Raw genomic sequence first — 16,759 nt, 5'->3', positions numbered from 1 at the left:
GGCACCGGAGAATCTGTCGGAGTCTGCTGCATTTTAGATTTTGCATTAGTATTTTCTCTGCTGCATTTTCTTCCTCTGACTGAAAACTCAATATCAGCTCTCCAGATAACATTCACTGAAGGCAAAACTTCCAAGTGCAAGTTATTGGATTAAAAATAAACATCACATAGGTTTTATGGACTCAGACGAACACCTGAGAGGATTCTTCTGGGGAATGCTAAATGTATTTTACCGTCTGAATCTTGTTTTTAACAGCAGGTTGTCTGAAAGCACCGGATGCCTATAGAAAAGCTAGAAATCACTTGATTGGACATTGATCGAGTGTGTTGATACAGTGAGCAGTAAACCAACCGTTTAAATGTGCTCTGTTGCTCTTGTGAACGCAGCACCACGTTGACTGAAGATAGATCCTGTCAGCTGTATCAGCAGCCGAGTCCAGAGGCAATCACTGCCGGAAATGTGCTCCCGATTTTCTGCCAAGTCTGATTTTTAACTCTGCATGGACACGGGTCAACATGAGCTGCACTCACGCTGACCGCTCATTGCCCAGTAAGGGTCCAGTCAGCCTCAAGCCACATGCTAATATACAGTAATCAATTACCTGAGGTTAATGTGGGGTGAAAGTGAAGCTGCCCAATTAGTTTGATTTCTTCTCCCTTGTCGAATCAGTAGCCCTCAGATAAGTCAATTCAGTCAATTAGTGTTTTTCAACTTGCTTGGTACAAGCTGAGTTGGGCTGACAGTTTTCAGGGTGTCCTCAAGTTTTCTTTTGGAGACACACGAGTAGGCCCTGCATTGTCTATTTCTGAAAAGTTATTCAGGGCAAACCAGATGGAGCTTGAACGCAATCATAAAAAAGTGTGTGCAGATCGCAGCGTGTGGAAGCTGGTCTTTGTTTCTATGTGCACTGTTATATTTATGTCACCCAGAGTTTTTTAGCCAAGTGAGCAGGCTTTGTAGTTTTCACAGAGATATACCTAAATACACACAAAACAAGCATAATACTGTGTATTGCACGGGGCTGGGTGGTTTGTTGATGAACATAACAAAATTCAAGATATGAGGGGGACCAGTATCACAAAACATTTCAGCTGTTAAAGGATAAAACAGTGTTATTCCATATTTCTCTTATTGACCAAAAGTAACCACGTTTTAGTTTTCTTTAATCATTTCTGCCCATTGTTTCCTATGAAGATGTAATGATTTCAGTGTTTAAAAAGACCCAGTTATGTCCTAAAAGCTGGGAACTGTAGCCTCTAGCAAACATTACTTGAACATGAGTAAACGGTGAATCTGAGAGGCAGGTTGATACATAGTGGGTGAGGGAGTGCAAGTTTACAGCAGCAGGACAGCAAATGTGTTTATTCCCAAAATACAACAGCGCTCCTCATGTTCATCGTAGTGAAGGGACGCGTCGCCCAGTGCAACAGTGCGGCTCATTGGTGTGTTTCTTATGTACTTTTTAGCAATTTGTTGTTCTTTTCACTGGTTTTGTCGATAGTAATAAAAATATAGAGCATATGCAGCCTTATCCTTTAAGGCTGCTGTAAAAAGCCCTCTTCTTTAGACAAGCACTTATCCAATAAACAGATGTATGTATCTCTGTGACCATGTGTGATTATATGGCTGCCTCTGCACCACCACAGTCCTGTTTGCTGGATCTCTTCTGCAATTAGTCAGAGAGGATAAAGGGAGACTCGTGGACCGACAAATCAAAGTTTTATCGATGTTTCTGGAAACTCCTGCTGGTTGCCAATAGAGTTGATAAGTGCAGCAGATTACTCACGGCCTCTGTAAATTGGCTTTCAGACACTTTCTTTTGATCACCGATAATCTCCACTGTTCCACGCATTGTATTTGCTTTGCCTAATCATCCCTTGCAACCCCTGAAGCACTCAGACAATTTTTTATCATGCACTAAGAATTGTTGTGTCCGACCCAAGAGTAGCACACAACAAGGTGACAGATTACTTTTATTGAATATGAAATATTTTTCGCACTCACACACCATCTGCTGTGGTTTGCCAATGGCTTCTCAACACAATTTAAATCAAGGACCACATTAGAGGAGTCTGTGAATTTTCTGTCATCCTTGAAGATGCATTATGTATGGTTTCCCTCGGCTGACAACAATCTCTCAACCTTTCCAATCTCTGTTATGTTTCAGCGTTTTCTGGTCTTTATGATTCACTCCAGAGGTTTCTGTTCAGTACACCTGACTGGTCTTAATCCCAACCTCAAGAGCTTATTGTTTCATATGTTTCATATTGTAATTTGAGCCTGTTCCTCTGTGTCCCAGGTCCATGGGGAAGGTGCATGGGCAGCGACTGTGGCCCAGGTGGCAGCCAAAGCCGGGCAGTCTGGTGTGCCCATGTGGACGGCTGGACGACGCTTCACACCAACTGTGACCAGGGCCAGCGTCCCTCCAACCAGAGAAACTGTTTCCGTGTGTGTGACTGGCACAAGGACCTTTATGACTGGAAACTGGGTGCCTGGAATGAGTGCGTGCCAGTTTCAGCAAGGACCTTTGGGGCCCCTCGGCCGTTCACATGCAGTGGAGGCGAAGAGGGCATTCAGACCCGGGAGGTGGGCTGCATCCTCAAGTCAGACGGGTCTCCAGCAGAGGATGCCATCTGCGAGTACTTTGAGCCCAAGCCTCGCCTGGAGCAGGCATGTTTGATCCCTTGCCCCCAGGATTGTGTGGTTTCCGAGTATTCGCCATGGACTTCCTGCTCCAAAACGTGTGGAACAGGCCTCAGGAACAGGGTCCGTAGTGTCCTGGTTCCTCCGCTTTTTGGAGGCGCAGTTTGTCCCAACCTAACTGAGTTCCAGTCTTGTAAACTGGGGCCTTGCACAGGTCCAGAGGGCATGTACAGTCTCAGGGTTGGACCGTGGGACCCCTGTGCCCTCCCACCGGCTCGGACAACACGCCAAGTTAAGCGCAGGAAAGGAAAAGGCCAGGGGCTGAGGGAGAGAGCAGGAGTCAAAGATCCAGAGACCAGGGAGCTTATCCAGAAGAAACGGACCAGGAATCGCCTGAACCGGCAAGAGAGTCCATTCTGGGACATCCAGGTGGGCTACCAGACTCGGGACGTGACCTGCATACATAGGAATGGGAGTGCCGCGGGACGCAAGTGAGTGGCAGTCTTTCCTTGTTAATGTGACAGTGAAGTGAATATTTTTTTTCCTCACCACTATTTATTGATCTTTCAATTTTCTTTCCAAGGCGATGGTGAAAGATGTGTCAGAATTATAGCTTAAGGATAAACACTCATTTTAAAATAAGGCTTTCTTATCTCCCATAACAGGCCTTTATCTGATCCATATGTCATCATCATTTCTTGTTTTCTCTGTATTATTAAGTGTTTATTGTCAGTATTTCTAGGCCTCTATTTTTGTCTGCAAGTCGTCTACTCCTCATGTTTCCATGTACCTTTGACGTTTATGTGTGCTGGTCCTGAAGTCAGTGAGTTTCTAACAGCTAAACATGAAGCCAAATTTGTTCTCTTGAAAGTTTTTCTTCTCCCTGTCAGGAGGTGACACGTAGGGGAGGATGTTTATCGTCTGTGTCTTTGTCACTAACACGCTGTCAGAGCAATGAGGCACAACTACCACAGTGTATTTGATGTCAACTTCCGAGGATGGAAGTGGCAGAGCAGCTCATTTTATGACATGAGATCAATCTTATCCGGGACTTTTGTGGCACTTCTCAAAATATTTTGCTGGATGTTGTCCTCCGGCTTTGAATGGATGTGTTCCAAGAAAAGTGAGCAAATCAAGTGTCTCTCAAAGGATTTCACGTGCATAGGCATGAAGTCAAATTGCATGCCAATTGAATAGTGATGGGAAGGTTTGTGTAAAGAGTAAAGTTACAACTTCCAGGGATGCTAAAGGCTCAGTTCACCCAAATCACAAAAACAAACTGATCTCTGTTCTCTCATGCCAAGCAGTGCCGACGGTGTCAGTTCAGTGTGCTATGGCTTTGATATTGAAGTTCTCAAAACCAAAACTATCTGCATGGCTGCACAATGCCAGGGTGCAGTGAAAAAAATCCCATGTTGATTTAAAGTCATTTTTGTTTGAAAGAAGCAGGCAATAAAATATGTCAGTCATTTTGAAGAGTATCATGTAAAAGTGTCAAACTGGAAATCCATCAACGAATCATGGCTTGAATAGATCCACGAATTAGGCCTTCAGTGGGACTATTATCCAAAGACATTATATATACGAGTACTTCCATTTATAGTGTTGGTAAACCCAAGCGGGATCTAACCTCTGGCCCTGACATTATTATTGCTGTGAGCTACAAAGTCACACTCTATGACTGAATATAAGATAGATCAAATGGCTCTCCATCCCCACTCATGCCTCTGCAGAAGTCTGCTGAAAATCAGCAAACATCAAACATTTACTTCCAAGAAATGAATCTGCCACCAACAGCTGAGGACACATCTGATAGGAAGGCGATGCAAACACAAACCAGGACAGTCAGACAGACAAAATGTGTTCTCGCGGATTGGTTAATTGACGTTATCCCTCATTATACTCACTGTAATGACTCCATTTGCACTTAACCGCTTCATATATCTTGAAAGGATTAGATAGTTATCCTATATTAGAAAATCCAAGTGTTAATGCAGCCAAATAGCATTGGAGATATCACCCTACACTTCAGACACTGATTAGAGTCAGAGTAAGGGTTGGTTGAGGATGAACATCTGAGAAAATGACCACTGGGAATTAGGGAGTTTGAAATAAGGTTTTAAAAACCACCTTCCCACTGGTTTGAGACTCATCTATAATCATTCCCCTCCTGCAGTGCGTTTAACTACATCAGTAAGCACGGACGTAGCCGAATGCACTTTCCTTTTTCTGCTCCCTGTTGTAATTGCAGAGGAAGTGACGCACGATTCTGAAATTAGTCCCCTGTTTGATTATAGCAACAGGAAGAAAGCTGCTTCAGCAGTTCAACACATACGGTTGTACCAGAAGACATAACATCCTGCTGCAGCGTTGGTCTGTTTCGTGTGGGTGGGAGAGCAGCCATTCGTACGGGGTTATTCCTCTTCTTTTGTATTTGATGCTTACCAAAGAGCTTCATCTGCAGCAGCACCACCCTCTGGATTGTGCACTTTCACTGATTTGCATGGACCCCGAGGAACTGGAAAAAGACGATATTTATCGTCGAATACGGCTGTTAAAATGGACTCTTAAACTAAGACTTGTGGACTGTTTGCCTGTCAGTCAGTCTTTTTAGGTGTCCAAAGTGCCCCACAGAGTAACGCCTTTTTAAACTTTTACTTTGGTTTTACATAAAATCAGTTTAGCAGACACTTCAAAACATATTAATCAATGCAAACTTTTGCAGAGAACATCATTTTGTAGGATGTTCGTCGTTTAGTCACATCGTGTTTGTCGTGTTCATAGCTGATTGGCTAAATATTTCATCTCTGACCCACTTTATCCTCAAAGGAAAGAAAAGTTGGACCACCTGCGGTCAATATAACAAATAAAAGCCAGTGTTTCTGAGGCGCTGAAGATCTGAAGCTTTTGTCCACCTGTCAGACAGCTGCTATGTTGAGGTTGATGATGACTATATTCAACCAACAAAAGAAAAGAAAACCATAAGTGGTAATCAGTGAATTCTGGCTCTTGTCACAACATTTATCAATGTTACTCTTAACAACTCTGATGTCTGTGTTAGAGGTAATCAGCTAGAAGCACCTTTATGTGGATCTATCATCTCTTCTCTGTTCCTCGGCTGATGGTAACTTAAAATGTCATCGCTGGTCCCTGGAAACGTGGATTTGGGGTGTTCACAAGGTCTCTGATCTCCAGGAAAGAATCAGTGACAGTGTCAGTAGAGCAAGCCTCCATTCACATGGCATTATCTGTCACATGCCACTGTACTCCAAGATTTGATCAATTATGTACTAAATCTATTCATTAATGCTTTGTTGGCACCGAGCTCTCTGCAGTGGCTGGGATCAAATATTTCAAAGGAACCGTGAAAACAACTCACATGCCCTTAGGAGCATAAATATTAATCCCTGACTTGTTTATTTCTTGTTCTGAAATATTCATAGTTGTTTTTGCCACTTTCGGAAAAGTGGAACAAACTTCCCAGTGAAGCATTAACCCAGCCGTACCCGAGCCAGACGCTCTCCGAACATCTTGCTCCCTTCATTTCCAATTTCGTTTGATGAACATCTGTCATTGGGCCTTTTACTATCTCCTTAGTCCTCCGCTCGTCCCAAACAGGCCACTTCCTCATAACTCACTCCTCTGCTCGTGTCCTATTAATCAAACTTGCATCATGACCTTTTGAAATGTTGCTGCTGCTGTGCCACTGTGCGAGTTTATCGCGTTACATCATTGCGTTCAGCGTTTGTTTCATATCATTTTTGGCATAACTTGTCCTCTCAGACTTTCTTTTCCTCAAACTCGTAAAAAGGCTTCTTTAATCACTTGACCCACTTAGAATTATGTTTTTAGACCATTTCAGTCGTGCTGTTTTGATGGATGCAGCTCAAGTAATTAGCCTACAAGTGTTGAAATATGGAGACTTTCTCACTGCTTTTATTTTGAAGTCCATTGTTGCAAGTCACTGTGTAAAACCTACAGCCTTAGAAATGAACATTTTTCAGACATCATCTTACTTATTTAAATAGCGAATGATTGTGTCCTCATTCTGTCTGAATGACTGAGATGAAGAAATAATGACTTCTTTTTGCAACTTTGAAATCTCCACAAAAATGCTCGGGCATGCACACAACAAACGGCAAAGGCTCAAAGGATCCAGCTGCACCAAAAATGGGTCATTGGCTGCATTAGGGGCTTTTTAAAACACAAGAAGTTCCATCTGAGACAGGAAATCGAGCCGTCACCCTCAGCGCATCACATTCACTGTTTAAATTCCACATTGTTTTCCTCCGATGCAGAAAGAGCCGGCACACCGAGCGTGTTTGGCAGAAAAACAAAACTAAGATTTTTCACAGTGTCACTTCAGTACCGCTTCAAAGACTGCAGGAGACACAGTAGTTAAAAGAAGAAGAAGAAGAAAAAACACCGGCTCCTACTCGCCTCATACATTTCCTCATTTATACCAAAAGTCTGAGTTGCTGGAGGTGAAGTGTGGTGGCAACGTCTAAATGAGAGGTTTCTAAATGAAGCAGAGCTGTAATTAGCACTAATAGCTCGTCAGCTGCAACGCCTCAAGGGGAAAGACATCCAGACTGAGCAGCAGAAAGCAGTCGGCTTTAGTTAGAACAAATTTCTAATGATTCGGTAGAGGCCCAAAGAGGACGGGTTATTCATTACATCTAAATGCTATTTAGATGATCAAAAGATGTGCGTGAGCAATTGATCAGAGGTTGTTTTGGTTTTCTTAAGACTTCAGGATACACACACCAAGCCACAGAGCTGCTTTACTCCTCATGTGAAACTGAAGTGAAGTCTGCAGTGCGTATGCTAATGAGAGGAGCTCGTGACAGAATGTGGCACCAGTCAAGGGCAGAGAGTTAGGATGAAGCTTAGCACACCACTGGTGGTGTCACATATCTGTTGCTCTAACGTGTTCAAAGACCATAAACCGTGGCTTTAAGGCATCTTGGCACATTGGCATTAAATTGCAGCGAGAGGTACCTGAAAGATTTAACGTCACTGTAATGAGGCATCAGCGAGCTGCATGACTCTCTTTACCATAAATATGCTGTGAGCAGCTGATGCCAGAGGAAAACAAAAGCAGGAAAGGATTTACCTTTGGAGCGCTCTAAGCCTTATTTGGTTACTGTTCGTATTTGATTTTCAAGCTCGGATTTGTCCCTTTATGCAGAAAATTCCTCGTTTTGATAAGTGATTAATCATTTGAGTCATTTATCAAGAAAAACTGCCAGACACCTGCTGGTTCCATCTGTATTTTACTCGCTTTGTTGGGCGTGGTGGATCGTTGGATGAACTTAATCACTTTAAATAAAAGAGCTGCTCCTTCACCTTTTTCCTGAGTGTTAGATCAGGAGATCAATATCTCTGATATCTGTAGTCCAAATACACTAAAGCCTGCAGCCGATTAGCTTAACTTAGCATAAAGAATGGAAGCAGGTGGTAACAGCTAGCCTTGCTCTGTCCAAAAATGAAATAATCTGCCTACCAGCGCCTCCAAAGCCACACTCTTTCTTGGCCGGGAGCACTGACTTCATGGACTCTTGGTCTGTATGGATCATTGTCCTCTTGTAGTCCGACACATTGGGGTTCTCAGCAGAGAAAACTGCATGTTTAGAAATAAAAATCTTTAACGTTTGTGCTGCTCTTATTTTACACAGATCAGTCTCACTGCCATACCCCCCCTCCTCTTTATCCTTTCCCAGCCTGTGCACACCAAGGGAAATGCCGCTGACCGTCCAGTCCTGCGTCCTCCCGAAGGACTGCCAGGTAACTGACTGGACCGAGTGGGGCCCCTGCTCCAAAACCTGCGTGGACCCCGAGTCTCCCAAAGGCAATCGCACTCGGAGCAGACAGGTGCTCCAGTTCCCCGTGGGTGAGGGGGCGGAGTGCCTGCCGCTGGAGGAGTTGGAGTCCTGTGAACCTCCGGGTGAAGGCGTGCCGCCCTGCGCCACGTGAGTTCCTCCAGATGACGAGGGAGGGGGCGGGGAGCACAGCAGGGAGAAATTTGGGTGAAAGTCTAGATGTGTTTTTCATAGCATAGCACTCGACAGGCGCTTATATTTCACGGGGATACAATTGCACGTTAGGTTGTGATAATACCCTCCCACTTGGTTACAGCATTGGGAAGACTGCAACAGTATGTATCACACGGCGGGGATTCGTTCTGTATTCCAGCAAAGTTCAGGCAGAAATACAGTAAAACTACAGGGTTTGGTATTCAGCCTGGCTGAGGCTGCACACACTTCCTGTTCACCTCCCTTCACTCATAACGCCAAGCTAATTTGCTCTCCAGGGTGGCCTATGTGTGCGTGTGTTTGTGTGTGCGTGTGTGTGAAGGAGACAGCATATGGAGACAGATCCATATAAGTGTTTGGGCTGGAGCCAAACACAAAGTAGAGACAAATGGAGGGAGACTGCAAGGATATTTGAGTCCCCCACACACACACACACACACACACACACACACACACACACACACACACACACACACTCACACTCACAAAAATTCAAAATGTAGGCTCACAGATGGCCTTCATCCCCTCAGTATCATCCTATATCATCTTTACACGGCTATCACCAAAATCCTTGTTCATACTGTCATCCTGGAGAGCGTTTGACTCTCTGCCAGACCGGCCCACGATACTTGTTTTGTTTTGTTTTGTTTTTTTAAAGGTCCTTTTTGTTGTCCAGTGACACCATATTACGACATTACTGCCAGCTGTTCTTTGTCATATACAAAAATTACCAAAAAATTCACTCGTGTGTATGAAAGTCTGTTCTGTTGGATAAATAATGGCTAAACTGAAGGTTGAACAGAGGTGAAGAAACTGAATTAGGTGGTTTGAACCGTGTGCCGACTGCCCACATCCCTGAAGGTACTTGCATACTTTATGTACTGTACTTCTGACTTCTACTTCTGACTTAATTGTTTGCAATAATGCGACACATGTTTCTGTGCTAAAGTTAGGTCTGCAGACTGTAAACGTGCTGTACTACACCCACACATGATGCGTCCACGCTCTGCCATCTTCTCTTTCTCTGTAGTTTCACCTGGAGAACCACAGAGTGGAGCGACTGCCGGGTCGACTCGTTGCTAAGCCAACAGGACCGTCGACGTAGCAACCTGACAGGGCTTTGTGGGGGGGGCCTGCAGACCAGGGAGGTTTATTGCGTCCAAGCCAATGCTGAGCTCCTGAAATACCTCAATGACCTCAGAGAAAAAGACAAAGGTAAGAGGAAATGAAGGAAAAATTATACCCATCCCTCTGTAACAATGTCCTGGAGATTTTGCTGTTAGCTGTCTGCGTTCACTTCCATATCCTGTACAGCTTGGAAGGTTGAAAATGGGATCTGATGTGAGTGCTTTCTCCTCGAGTTTAAACCAATACATAAATGATAAAAGTAGACCTAACATGTGTCTCATAGATGGAGCTGGTGATGCCACAATCTGTTATGTCTTACTGGTGAGAGTGCCAATATTTAACCTATAGCAAATCAGCTATTGGCCATGACGTGACCAATATGAGAAAAAGGTGGTGTCGGCAGGTACCCTGAGCTGAGGAAACACTTAGGTTGATGCATCCCTTTAAGAGAACATCAACATCCCCTCATAGACGTCCACCTTAAGCCGTGGGTTGTGAAGTTTATTCTCTGGGGCTAAATGTCTTCTTGATGCTCATCTTAATGCAGAGGGAATTGTCGCCTGGCATTATTTGCACAAAACTGACAGCCGGAGTGTTTTTGCAGTCTGTGTTTATTTGCCTGAAGCAGCCAGTGAACAGCTGTACAGACATTAGCTGTAGCCATACAGCAACATATGTATGCACAGAGTGTGCCTTTGTTATGTGACTCAACCTCTGCCTGATCTCAAAAACCAGGTTCTCCAGTTCTTTGTTGTTTTCCTCCAGACACCTCTCCTTTACTTCCTACAGTGTCTCTGTGCGCTTGTTACTGTGAGAAACAGATTTTTCCTGAAGGTGAGACACGCTCAACTTGTGAGGACGCATCTTCACCTCAGTTCACGCCCCCCAGAACAAATGTGCACGCACCCACTGACTTCTTTGCATTGACTTAATATGCAGTCGCACCACCAGTAAAATGCGTCTTGTGTTCAGTCTGAGCACACTGAAAGAGAGCATTAAATGTGCACCATATGGAGCGTCAGTGCAGTGTGAAAGAAGCTGTATGTAAGAACAGGCCACCTGTCAAATTCATACCCAAAACAAATTGGGGCCAGCACCACCCCTATTGTAAGAAACCAGCCCCTCCATCAGTCTTAGAATACATATTAACACACACACATTAACTAGTTGGGTCCATCCAAATGTATTGCAAATTTAAATGAGAAGTTGAGAAAATGAAAAAGAAAATGTGAAAAGAATCTTTTTTCCATCCGCTGAGATTATTTGGAGTCGGTTCATCATGATAAGCAGCATGTGGCACCAATTCCCCAGTGAGAAAACCATTACACCACTGCAGAAGAAGAGTGCCAACAAGGTGATGGAATTAAGAGTGCCAATCAAGCTCAAACTGTGGAAAAGAATGGAGAAAACACAGTGGAAATATGACGTTTCTGTTTCTTTCATGTGAGGAAGGTCCGCATGGAGCGATGAGGAGATGGTAAATGCATTAAAAAGGCAAAAAACACCTGAAGTGATCGGAAAAGCTTTTTTGTAAAATTTAGGAATTTTGGGGGGAATTTTGCCGTTTCCATCAACCTTTCCTAACGTGATACACATCAACAGGACTACTGTCACTAACATTGCACTAACATCAGCTATGCTTATGAGCTATAGTGAAATAGCTAACATTTTACCAGTCAAGAAGAAACGTTCAGCATCAAACTTCATCTCTTTATGCGCCATGAGCTGTCTCCAGTGGTGGAAAGCAACAACAGCATGTTTGTTTACTGTTCCTCTGATTGACTACCTGTCCTTAAATGGTCCAACGGGGCGCAGCACCGTCAGCGTGATTAACAGGCCGTAGAATAAACCCTCAGGGCAGCTGTACTTCTTCCTCCTCTCATGTTGGACTGAGGGCAGGCACAGCGAACACTGTGACGCACTATTGAGGTACAAAGAGGAATTAAAAGACAGGACCATGTGGGGCTAGCTGGTTAGCATGCTAACTTGAGTAGATATGTGTGCAGCACAATGCATAGACATCTTTGGCTTAATGTCAAAACTGCCATTTCTTCACATTCTGTTGATATTTTTGAAAGTTTTAAAGTAAAATTCTCATATATGGCTCCTTTAAAGTCCCTGAAAGCTTGGCTCTGATTATCTGGTATTTTTCCATATGGCTCATGGTGAGAAGCAGGTTTTCAGGGCTGTACTGAATACATTTTAACATATATGTATTATTCATGTTTAAGCAGGCATTATCATGCAGAAGCTGCTTGATGCTACAGGGTTCATAATCAAGATTTTCCACAGGGTTTTGAATGGATCTGGAGGACAGTTATGCTCCAGCAAATCTTAATAAAACATATGTATGGAAGTCACAAGTTCAGATTCTTAAACCAGTTAGAAAATTCGAGCAGAGAGCTCATGTAAACGTGCTCTTCCTTCTTTCAAAACGCCGCTCCTCTCAGCGATTTAGCCAATGAAAATGTCCTAATCCACTAACTCTGTCTGCCGCTTTTTCTCTGTGTTTTTATTTCAGTCTCTCGCCTGCTGCCCTTTCCTGCATCTCCGCTGTCCTTTTATTTTACCGTTTTGTTAAGGAAATCCCTTTTAATCAGTTTCTCATTTTAGTTGTACTGATGGCAGGAGGCTGTCAACCATCTTCCTTCGATGCTGTAACCGAAGTCAACACCACAGTTGCATACATCAAGTCTTACAGCAGCACGCAGCCTGAGACGAATCAGCTGAACTCTCGAGTGTAACTCAAATAAATTTGATCAAGCTCTCTTACATGACAACTTACATCCTCCAGCCCCCCACGCACTGTATAAGAACTGCAGTCCCTCGGTGGCTGTGTAGCAGATAATTACATATCAAATGCTTGCAACAGATATCAGCCTACATGTTGACTCAATTCATGTACAAACGCAGTACAATACTGCATGCATTAATAGTCATTGTAGTGTTTTATTATATTCTGTCTTCAAATATTCCTCTGTGCAGCTTCAATCTTTCTGTTTGAACATTTAAGCAGACTTTTACCCTCTGCTGCTTTCTCCTTTCAAACCAAATCAGAAGTCATTTAGAACAGGGATTTGTCTGCTAGTGTGTCCTGCTGTGATTTGTCAGTGGTCACAAGTGCAAAGGCCTCCATTTCTGACACTTGTCAAGCCAGCTTAGAGTCAAAGCTGCCCTCTTAAAGAGGCCGTTAAAGACATTAGTTGAGGCTAAGCTTATGGAGACCAACCGTGCCGATCGCGTGAGAGAGAGCGTCAAAGTCTGAGAGGAGGTGAGACGCCCGACCGCCACTTTTGCCAAATGTGGAGAGAAGCTGGGCTCACGCACATGGCGTGCAGTTTATCCGTCCTGCTGGTGTTCAGGGTGGACTTGTGGAGATATCAGCTGTAGGTTAGAGCCCGAAAATCAAACTGAATTCATTTTGTTTTCACCTAATTATTCAGTTTGACATTGTGTTCACATTCGCCTCTTCTATCAGGCAGTAGAGGCTATTTGACTCTAACCAATCACTTCTGATGATAATAATAATAATATAGTAATATGTAATAATCATTATTTATGCAGAGCTTTTCAAAAGCAAAGTTATGATATTATTATCCATCCATCCATCCATTATCTTCCGCTTATCCGGGGCCGGGTTGCGGGGGGAGCAGTCTGAGCAGGGACGCCCAGACTTCCCTCTCCCCGGACACTTCCTCCAACTCTTCCGGGGGGATCCCGAGGCGTTCCCAGGCCAGCCGAGTGACGTAGTCACCCCAGCGTGTCCTGGGTCTTCCCCGGGGCCTCCTCCCGGTGGGACATGCCTGGAACACCTCCCTAGGGAGGCGTCCAGGGGGCATCCGATAGAGATGCCCGAGCCACCTCAGCTGACTCCTCTCGATGCGGAGGAGCAGCGACTCTACTCTGAGCTCCTCCCGGGTGACAGAGCTCCTCACCCTATCTCTAAGGGAGCGCTCCGCCACCCTGCGGAGGAAACTCATTTCAGCCGCTTGTATCCGGGACCTCGTTCTTTCGGTCATGACCCAAAGTTCATGACCATAGGTGAGGGTAGGAACGTAGATTGACCGGTAAATCGAGAGCTTCGCCTTTCGGCTCAGCTCCTTCTTTACCACGACAGACCGATACAGCGACCGCATTACTGCAGCCGCTGCACCGATCCGCCTGTCAATCTCACGTTCCATCCTTCCCTCACTCGTGAACAGGATCCCAAGATACTTAAACTCCTCCACTTGAGGCAGGAACTCTCCTCCAACCTGAAGGGAGCAAGCCACCTTTTTCCGGTCGAGAACCATGGCCTCGGACTTGGAGGTGCTAACTCTCATCCCAGCTGCTTCACACTCGGCTGCGAACCGCCCCAGCGCATGCTGAAGGTCCTGGCTCGAGGAAGCCAACAAGACAACATCATCCGCGAAAAGCAGAGACGAAATCTGCCGGCCCCCGAACCGAACCCCCTCCGGCCCCTGGCTGCGCCTAGAAATCCTGTCCATAAAAATGATGAACAGAACCGGTGACATAGGGCAGCCCTGCCGGAGTCCAACATGCACTGGGAACAGGTCCGACTTACTGCCGGCAATGCGGACCAAGCTCCTGCTCCGGTTGTACAGGGACTGTACAGCCCTCAACAGAGGGCCTCCAACCCCATACTCCTGGAGCACCTCCCACAGAATGACGCGAGGGACACGGTCGAATGCCTTCTCCAAGTCCACGAAGCACATGTGGACTGTTTGGGCAAACTCCCATGAACCCTCAAGCACCCTGTGGAGGGTATAGAGCTGGTCCAGTGTTCCACGGCCAGGACGAAAACCGCATTGTTCCTCTTGAATCCGGGGTTCGACTATCGGCCGGATTCTCCTCTCCAGTACCCTGGAATAGACTTTACCAGGGAGGCTGAGGAGTGTGATCCCCCGATAGTTGGAACACACCCTCCGGTCCCCCTTTTTAAAAAGAGGGACCACCACCCCAGTCTGCCAGTCCAGAGGCACTGTCCCCGTCTGCCACGCGATGCTGCAGAGGCGTGTCAACCAAGACAGTCCTACAACATCCAGAGACTTGAGGTACTCAGGGCGGATCTCATCCACCCCCGGCGCTCTGCCACCGAGGAGCTTGCGAACTGCCTCAGTGACTTCAGCCCCGGTGATGAATGAATCGACCTCCAAGTCCCCAGTCTCTGCTTCCTCTACGGAAGACATGACAGAGGGATTGAGGAGATCCTCGAAGTATTCCTTCCACCGCCCGACAATATCCCCAGTCGAGGTCAACAGCTCCCCACCTCCACTGTAAACAGTGTTGACAGAAAGCTGCTTCCCCCTCCTGAGGCGCCGAACGGTTTGCCAGAATTTCCTCGAGGCCAACCGGTAGTCCTCCTCCATGGCCTCCCCGAACTCCTCCCAGACCCGAGTTTTTGCTTCTACAACCGCCCGAGCTGCCGCACGCTTGGTCTGCCGGTACCCATCAGCTGCCTCAGGAGTCCTATGAGCCAACCAGGCCCGATAGGACTCCTTCTTCAGCTTGACGGCATCCCTTACTTCCGGTGTCCACCACCGGGTTCGGGGGTTGCCGCCACGACAGGCACCGCCGACTTTACGGCCACAGCTATGGACGGCTGCATCAACAATGGAAGTGGAGAACATGGTCCATTCGGACTCAATGTCTCCAACCTCCCTCGGGATCTGGTTGAAGCTCTCCCGGAGGTGGGAGTTGAAAACTTCCCTGACAGCGGGTTCCGCCAGACGTTCCCAACAGACCCTCACGGTACGTTTGGGTCTGCCAAGTCTGTCCCGCTTCTTCCCCTGCCAGCGAATCCAACTCACCACCAGGTGGTGATCAGTTGACAGCTCAGCCCCTCTCTTTACCCGAGTGTCCAAGACATACCGCCGAAGGTCAGATGATACGACTACAAAGTCGATCATTGACCTCCGGCCTAGGGTGTCCTGGTGCCACGTGCACTGATGGACACCCTTATGCTCGAACATGGTGTTCGTTATGGACAAACTGTGACTAGCACAGAAATCCAATAACAGAACACCACTCGGGTTCAGATCGGGGAGGCCGTTCCTCCCAATCACTCCCCTCCAGGTGTCACTGTCGCTGCCCACGTGAGCATTGAAGTCTCCCAGCAGAACAATGGAGTCCCCGGTTGGAGCACTTTCCAGTACCCCTCCCAGGGACTCCAAGAAGGCCGGGTACTCTACGCTACTGTTCGGCCCGTAGGCCGAAACAATAGTGAGAGACCTATCCCCAACCCGAAGGCGCAGGGAAGCGACCCTCTCGCTCAGCGGGGAGAACTCCAACACATGGCGGCTGAGCTGGGGGGCTATAAGCAAGCCCACACCAGCTCGCCGCCTCTCACCGCGGGCAACTCCAGAGTAGAAGAGAGTCCAGCCTCTCTCAAGGAGTTGGGTTCCCGAGCCCAGACTGTGCGTGGAGGTGAGCCCGACTATCTCTAGCCGGTACCGCTCAACCTCCCGCACTAGCTCAGGCTCTTTCCCCCACAGTGAGGTGACATTCCATGTCCCCATAGCCAGAGTCGTTGTCCAGGATTTGGGTCGTCGGGGCCCCCGCCCACGACTGCTACCCATTCCACATAGCACCGGCCCCTTCTGATCCTTCCTGCGGGTGGTGGGCCTACGGGAAGGCGGGCCCACGTCGCTCCTTCGGGCTGTGCCCGGCCGGGTCCCGTGGGCAAAGACCCGGCCACCAGGCGCTCGCCTGCGAGCCCCAACCCCAGGCCTGGCTCCAGGGCGGGGCCCCGGTGACGCCAATCCGGGCGACGTACGCTTCCTTGCTTTAATTTCTTTCATAAGGGGCTTCTTGAACTGCTCTTAGTCTGACCCGTCACCTAGAACCTGTTTGCCTTGGGAGACCCTACCAGGGGCATTAAGCCCCGGACAACATAGCCTCTAGGATCATTCGGGTACTCAAACTCCTCCACCACGATAAGGTGGCAGTTCAAG

At 46.7% G+C, this 16,759-nt stretch overlaps 1 protein-coding gene across 3 annotated transcripts in view; it reads left to right on the top strand.

The window, feature by feature from the left end:
- The window catches only part of thsd7ab (thrombospondin, type I, domain containing 7Ab), a 136,742-nt gene that overhangs the window by 39,385 nt on the left and 80,598 nt on the right, over positions 1-16,759 (top strand). For all 3 annotated transcript variants that reach the window (XM_070965610.1, XM_070965611.1, XM_070965609.1), the window contains exons 2-4: positions 2,300-3,134; positions 8,367-8,615; positions 9,709-9,893. In XM_070965610.1, the coding sequence (XP_070821711.1) occupies positions 2,300-3,134; positions 8,367-8,615; positions 9,709-9,893 (1,269 nt within the window). The remainder of the gene's footprint in view (positions 1-2,299; positions 3,135-8,366; positions 8,616-9,708; positions 9,894-16,759) is intronic.

This window comes from Chaetodon trifascialis, chromosome 7, assembly GCF_039877785.1.
Source record: "Chaetodon trifascialis isolate fChaTrf1 chromosome 7, fChaTrf1.hap1, whole genome shotgun sequence".
Taxonomy (NCBI): domain Eukaryota; kingdom Metazoa; phylum Chordata; class Actinopteri; order Chaetodontiformes; family Chaetodontidae; genus Chaetodon; species Chaetodon trifascialis.
Note: the sequence above shows the minus strand (reverse complement) of the source record. Positions and strands in the feature narration are given on the sequence as shown.